This window comes from Lepus europaeus, chromosome 8 (genome assembly GCF_033115175.1).
Source record: "Lepus europaeus isolate LE1 chromosome 8, mLepTim1.pri, whole genome shotgun sequence".
NCBI lineage: Eukaryota > Metazoa > Chordata > Mammalia > Lagomorpha > Leporidae > Lepus > Lepus europaeus.
The window spans coordinates 76,276,786-76,284,220 of NC_084834.1; the positions used below are offsets into that span (position 1 = coordinate 76,276,786).

At 36.8% G+C, this 7,435-nt stretch overlaps 1 protein-coding gene across 1 annotated transcript; it reads left to right on the top strand.

Annotated features, from left to right (window-relative positions):
* Positions 1–5,551: 5,551 nt before the first annotated feature.
* On the top strand, positions 5,552–6,706 carry LOC133765585 (cyclin-dependent kinase 1-like). Its single transcript, XM_062199134.1, has one exon. The coding sequence runs from the start codon at positions 5,598–5,600 to the stop codon at positions 6,399–6,401; it is 804 nt and encodes a 267-aa protein (XP_062055118.1). The 5' UTR covers positions 5,552–5,597; the 3' UTR covers positions 6,402–6,706.
* The last annotated feature ends 729 nt before the right edge of the window (positions 6,707–7,435 follow it).

Below are 7,435 nucleotides of genomic sequence, written 5' to 3' on the forward strand. Positions count from 1 at the left end.
ACTAAAATCTTGACATACTCACCTTGAGTCTTTATAGTTGTTCTTTGCTTTCTTTAGTCAGAATTCCACAAGTTTTCTCACATAGATCTTGCATATAGTTTATTCTATTTGCACTTAAATATTTCATTTTAGGGGGTGCTATTAAAAATGAAATTGTGTTTTTAAGCAAATTCCACTTGTTCATTTTTGATGTGTAGAAAAGTGATTAACATTATTTTAACATTGCATCTTCCAATCTTTGATCAATTTTAATACCATGAATTTGTTGCCAGTTCTGTAGTGTTTTCTACATAGAAGATCATGCAATCTATGGACAAAGCCATTTTATTTATTCCTTCCTACTTTGTGTACTTTTGTTCCCATTTTTTGTCTTAATGTATTTGGAAGAACTTCTAGAACAAGGTTGAAATGCAATGTTTACAGAAGACAATCTCATCTCGTTCTTAGGGAAAGTCCCAAATTTCACACCATTAATTATAATGTAGTTTTGGGGCTTTGCAGATATTTTGAATTAAGACAATGAAAGTCACTTTTATTTTCCAGAGTATATTTTTTAAATCAAGAATGCTGATAATACCAACAACCCTGCCATGTCTCATGATGGTTCCTCTGTCTGTTTAAATTTTGTTTTTAGCCTGATAGTATGTCTCTGATTCTTACCTTGTGACCCAAGCATGATGTCCTGGTTAAAACAACTGCTGTAAGTAGACTTTTAGTAAAATGGTGATAAGTTGTAGAGGGAGAGGAAATCTTCTACCAGTAGAGTCCTGTAACTGGGTTTCAAACTTTTAGCAAGTTTGGGTGTCTTGCCATCAGACTCATCAGCGTTTCTGAATGTTTTCCTCCTTTCTGTCTGCGCTTGGCTGCAATAGGGAACTTCTGTCCTCTCACACGGAAAGATACTGAGGGCTGCAACTTGGCATTTTTCTTCTCCAAGGTCAGGTGAGCTGTAGCAGGTTAGGCATTGGTGTTGACTAGCTTATCTTGAGGGAAGACTTGTTAAGAACAGAGTGCATGGCACATTTCTAATGGTTTCTTTGCCCTCTACCTGTCAGAAGCATGGGAGGAATTTTCCATCATTACCTATGAGAACTTGGTCAAGACCCTGAAAGTAAACTTCACCAAAGTGTGGAGGCCTCCCTGTGATTGGGTCTGTCCGGAATCATTAACTCTCAAACTAAAGAGCTCACTAATTACAGCTCAGATGTTTCTACCCTGGTGCTGTATCCATGAATGTTTCTGTTTTGATGTTATTTTCTGAGGCCATGTGTTTGTCCTGTGGCTTTACTTCTCTTACGGATCTAAGAAGGATCTTTGTTGATTCAAGTTGTTCCACTCTACTTGTTGTCAGCAAAGAGTAAAAATCTCTAATCTTATACCTGCCTGACATAAAACTAGAGGTCTTCTTGCTGCCTTTTTTTAAATTAATGCAGTTTACCTTTAAGCAGTTCTGTTTGAATTTGTTTTTTTAAAAAGATTGATTGTATTTATTTGAAAGGCAAAATGACAAAGAGAGAAAGATAAACACACATATAGAGAAAAGGAAAGAGAAAGAGAGAGGTGTCTTCCATGCTCTGGTTCACTCCCCAAATAGCCACAATGGCCAGGGCTGGGACAGGCCGAAGCCAGGAGCCTGGAACTCCATCTGAGTCTCCCTTGTGAGTGGCAGGTGTCCAAGTACTTGGGCAATCTTCCATGAGTTTCCCCAGTGCATTGGCAGGGAGCTAGATCAGAAGCAAGGCATCTGGGACATGAACCAATGCTCTGATATGGGATGCCAGAATCATGTATGTAGTCTTAACCTGCTGTACCACAATACTGGCCCCTGTTTGAACCGATTTGAAGCTAGTCTTTAGTTTTGTAAAATCTTCTCTAGTTCTGGTTAGCACTCCCTCCTAAAGTATCCTCTTTTAATCACTGAGTTGAAATTCAGAGATTTTACCAGAACCCCTTCTCCCTGGAGAATGCCAGATTTTAATTTTTGTCCCTATCTCACTCCTAGGATCATGAGCTTTGCTTAGTTTCTTGGCCTCTTGACCACTTTCTATATGGTTTCTCTTCTACTCTGCTTCAATTATAGTCACCTCTTTGGAATATGAAGAGATACATATGATCTGACAAATGCTTTAAGGCACAAACTATGCCAGATATTGGGCCTATTCAATCTCTGTTTCTCCCAGATCTTACCCTCCTAGGTTTTTACTTTCTATTAGCTGTTCAATAGATTCCAGTTTTTCTACTTGTTTTATTTCCTGGGTTTATTATTTTTTATAATAACAAGAACTTATAAAATTGGAGGAGAAGCTGAGAAACTTAGATTCTAAAAGACGAAATTAGAAAATCAGAGAAAAGTCACTGCCCAGCTCTACTGAAGCCAGGTGTTTCCAGGTTCTTGCAGCTGCAAAGTGAAAAGGAGCACAGGGAGAGAGGTCAGTGGAAGTTGTTTCTTCTGGATCTGCTGGGGAACTTAGGGTCATGACTGGTCATTACAACCAGTCATCATGTAGAAGACATAGACATTATAGGAGGAGGGGGGCAAAGGGTAAGTTGGAAAACAGTGACATCTCTGTGACTCTTCTCACCATAGTGAGTCTCAACAACCTTCACAGCAAAAAGGTGCTATCTCACTTTGACCTTCTAAATCTCACACAAATTTCTCTTTTAACCAACTCTACATGCAGCCATTAAGGGAAGGAGATTCTGGTAAACAATTCTAGCCTAGCCACACTGGAGATATGGCAAGCCAAAATCAAATATCCAGCAGATGTTCTGAAAGACGCTAAAGTTCACATTGAGTCAGAAAAACACAATTTGAATATGCAATGAGATACTATTTCATATGAATGTAATTAGAGAAATTTGTAAGTGGTAATGAGGGTCGTATATTCCTGATAGACTGTAGATTGGTTTAGTTAGGATAAAACAGATTTGGGGCAGTTGGCATTGGGCATGATGTTTAAGTGGCCATATAGGATGCCTTCATCCCGTATCAGAGTGCCTGATTTGAGTCTAGGCTTCTCCACTCCCAATCCAGCTTACTGTTAATGTGCACCCTGGTAGGTAACAGTGATGGATCAAATACTTGAGTCCCTGCCACCCATGTAGCAGACTCACCCTGAGTTCTGGGCTCCTTGGCTTAAAGTTGACCCAGTCCTGGTTGTTGTGGCCATTTAAGGATTAAACCAAACAGATGGATGACCTCTCTCTTCCTCTCTTTCAAATAAAATGAAAATAAATATTTTAAAAACAAGTTTGAAGTAGCAAATAAAATTGAAGATGTGCATAACTTTTAACCTAGTGATTCTTCTACAAAGTATACAGTATCTACAAATATATGCATGAAAAAGTTAACCAAACTATTCAACACAGTATTGATTTTAACAGCTAAATAAATAAATAAATAAATATGCAAAAAAATTAGATGTCTGTTAGTGGGACTCTAGATAAACATTGATGTATTCATAAAACCTTATAAAATAGTTAAAATGAAAGCACTAGACTAAACGTATGCAAACACATAACTCTTAAAAACAATGTTGAAAAACCAAGTAGCTAAAGAATATGACTTCAGTAACTTTTCTATAAGATATGCAAAATAACATTACTTATACTAATGGAATTCATGCATATGTATTAGACATATAAAATATTCAGAACAGTTATGCTAGATTCAGAGGCCTGCAATAAAGGAGCGCTCACAGCAGCCTTTGATTGTCTTTGTAATGATTTATTCCTTATACTTGGTGTTGACTGCATGGGTGCTTCTTTTATTATCCCAATACTTTTTTTTGTCTCTAAATTTATTTCTTCATTGCTGAAAAAAGAAACTTTATCTTGCCATATATATTTCTTTCCATCTGCCCACAAAAGTAGTCTGTCATCCTTACATATTCCACAGGCCTGAGCAGCTTCCAAACTTTAATTCTTGTCCACTTTATTCAGAGGTTTTCTTTCTTTTTATATGAAATTAGCCATGGTCGTTGAATATGTTTTGAAGCATGATTAAGACCAAGCTCCATTTATATATTCATTTATTTATTGAGAGGCAGAGTGACAGAGAGAGAAAGAGTGAGAGAGAGAAAAGGCTCATCTGGCTGCTTCACTCCCCAAACACCTACAAAGTCTCCTGACTGAGGCTAGAACTTGGAGCCAGTTACCCAATCCAGGTCTCCTCTGTGGGTGACAGGAACCCAGTTAACTCATGTCCACTACTGCCTTCCACGGTATTCATTAACAGGAAGCCAAAGTCAGGAACTGAAACCAGGAATAAAATCCAGATACTCCTATTTAACCACTAGGCCAAATATCTTCCTGCTGAGCTCTATTTTTTTAATTTGAAAATATTCTCTCTGGTACTTTTACATTATGAAATAAATTTAGTAACTTGTGATATGCCTTATTTTAAAATTGCTTTAAATAAAAAGGAAGTGGCATTTACTCAAAAGGATGTAAATGATTTATACCTTTTATTTCAAAACTTGGAATACTTACTGACATTCTGGGTGGTAAGTGGAAAGACAGGCCTGATCGGGCTCCGTCATTATAGATAATCAGCTAAGGCGGGGGAGGGGGAGGGGGAGGGGTATAATACAGAAGAGAGGAGCAAATGGAAGGAACCCAAGCTTTAAAAGACAACGTAGTGGAAGGGAAGAAACAAAGATGTTAGCAAGATTGGTATGGATGGTGTGAAATGGCCTTTCTACAAAGCCCCTCAAAAATTCAATTCATTCACTAATTCGCAAAATACCAACTGATGCTGAAATTTGGTGGTAACAGCTGAGGGGAATGGTATTCACATTAGGGTTTGGCATGACAAAGATCTAGAAGAACACACAGGAACTCTGAGGCACAGAGAAACATGAGGAAATGCAACAAGGAAAGACCAAGTTTGGAAAGAGCTTTGAGCTATTATTAGCTGTACGAGTACAAACCAGACCAGGCATATTCAAATTGGCAAAAGATAGGGAACACCATGGTTGATATTTCCATTAAATTAAAATACATTTAAAACAGGCTGACCTTTTCCCATTCCCTTCAGTACAGTTAGTAACTAAAATTTAATTACAGAGTTTGGTATGAGAATAGTTAGTTCAAAGCAACCAAATTCAAATAATACATTTATTGTATATATTCTGTGAAAGCCTTAACCAAAGAAAAATAATAGTATTCTACTCAAGGAAAATAAGTATTAAAGACAAAATCACATATCAATTTAATTTTTATAGCTAGATATGAATTGATACTGGTTTGATTACTTTTGGCAAATAGGCACATTTTTGTTTTTCCTTTCTCAAATACAGACACTAATATGTAAGTGATTACTAATAGAGGCAACAACTTGTAGATAAATGATGTAATGCTTTTGCAGATTTTTACTAAAAATTTTACACTCTGCTTTTATATTTCAACATTAAAAGTTCATGTTGAAGAGAATTTTCATTTAAATAATTATTTGACTTCATATATTCTTGTAAACTAACTAGCCAATTTTAATAATTCTACTTTACTTAAAGTGTTTGTTTTTAGAAAATATGGTTTTAGGGCACTTAGTTTCAAAGCTGGCTCTGGCTAGGATCTACCATACCTACTGATTAACTATGGAGGATTATACCAAAATCGAGAAAATTGGAGAAGGTACCTATGGAGTTGTATATAAGGGTAGACACAAAACTACAGGCCAAGTGGTAGCTATGAAGAAAATCAGACTAGAAAGTGAAGAGGAAGGGGTTCCTAGTACTGCAATTCGGGAAATTTCTCTATTAAAAGAACTTCGTCATCCAAATATAGTCAGTCTTCAAGATGTGCTTATGCAAGATTCCAGGTTATATCTCATCTTTGAATTCCTTTCCATGGATCTCAAGAAATACTTGGGTTCAATCCCTCCTGGTCAGTTCATGGATTCTTCGCTTGTTAAGAGTTATTTATACCAGATCCTACAGGGGATTGTGTTTTGTCACTCTAGAAGAGTTCTTCATAGAGATTTAAAACCTCAAAATCTATTGATTGATGACAAAGGAACTATTAAACTGGCTGATTTTGGCCTTGCCAGAGCTTTTGGAATACCTATTAGAGTGTATACACATGAGGTAGTAACACTCTGGTATAGATCTCCAGAAGTATTGCTGGGGTCAGCTCGTTACTCGACTCCAGTTGACATTTGGAGTATAGGCACCATATTTGCAGAATTAGCAACTAAGAAACCACTTTTCCATGGAGATTCAGAAATTGATCAGCTCTTCCGGATTTTCAGAGCCTTGGGCACACCCAATAACGAAGTGTGGCCAGAAGTGGAATCCTTACAGGACTATAAGAATACATTTCCTAAGTGGAAACCAGGAAGCTTGGCATCTCATGTCAAAAATTTGGATGAAAATGGCTTGGATTTGCTCTCGAAAATGTGAGTCTATGATCCTGCCAAACGGATTTCTGGCAAAATGGCACTAAATCATCCATATTTTAATGATTTGGACAATCAGATTAAGAAGATATAGCTCTTTGACAAAGTTTCCACATTGCTACACCAAGAATGAATAGTTGTATTTTTACTGTTAACTCTATTTTTGTCTTGTATATTTTTCTTTTCTTTGTTGTAAAACTTAAGCTGTTCTTCTTCTTATTTCAAAACTGTAACTTAAAAATGTAAATATTGTTCTATATGAATTTAAATGTAATTCTGTATATGTGTGTAGATCTTTCTGTAACAACTTTTTGTTACTATAATAAAACAATATATCTAATATTGAAAAAAAAAGAAAGAAAATATGGTTTTAGAAATAAGATTTGTTTCATTTGAAATAGTAAGGGGCTGGTTTTGTGGCATAGTGGATTAAGCAGCCTATTGGGATGCCTGCATTCTATACTGAAATAGAGGTTTAAGTCTTGGCTACTAAGTTTCTGATCCAACTGCCTGTCAATGGATCTAGGAATCAGGGGATGATGACTCAAGTTCTCACTGTCCAGGTGGAAGACCCAGATGGATTTCCAGGCCCCTGGCTTGACCTGAGCTAGCCCTGGCTGTTCCCCATCTGGGGAGTAAACCAGCAGCAGATCTCTCCCTCTCTCTCTCTGTCTCTGACATTCTTCCTTCCAAATAAATACATGATTAAAAAAATAGAATTGTACTATGCTAGCACCATGGTTTTCTTAACATTAAGAAGCAAAAATAATACTTGTTCCTTATGATCCCTTGCTGGCACTGAAAATGGTCTTAAAGTAGTTTTCAGTGAGAGATGGAGAAAGTTGAACTTTAATTTTCTCGACCGTAAATTTTTACTAAGCAATAGAAACTTCGATCTGAAGTTTCACGGATGGTAAAAGTTAGAATAATGCAACTTAGTAGCTAAAAGGATAAAATGCTGTGGAGTCAAGGCCTGTGATTTAAAACAACCACTTGGGGGCAGTCATTTAGCCTAGCGGTTAACAAACTGGGTATCTA

Coding starts and splice junctions, on each gene's coding strand:
- LOC133765585 (XM_062199134.1), top strand. CDS start 5,598: ATGGAGGATTATACCAAAATCGAGAAAATTGGAGAAGGTACCTATGGA.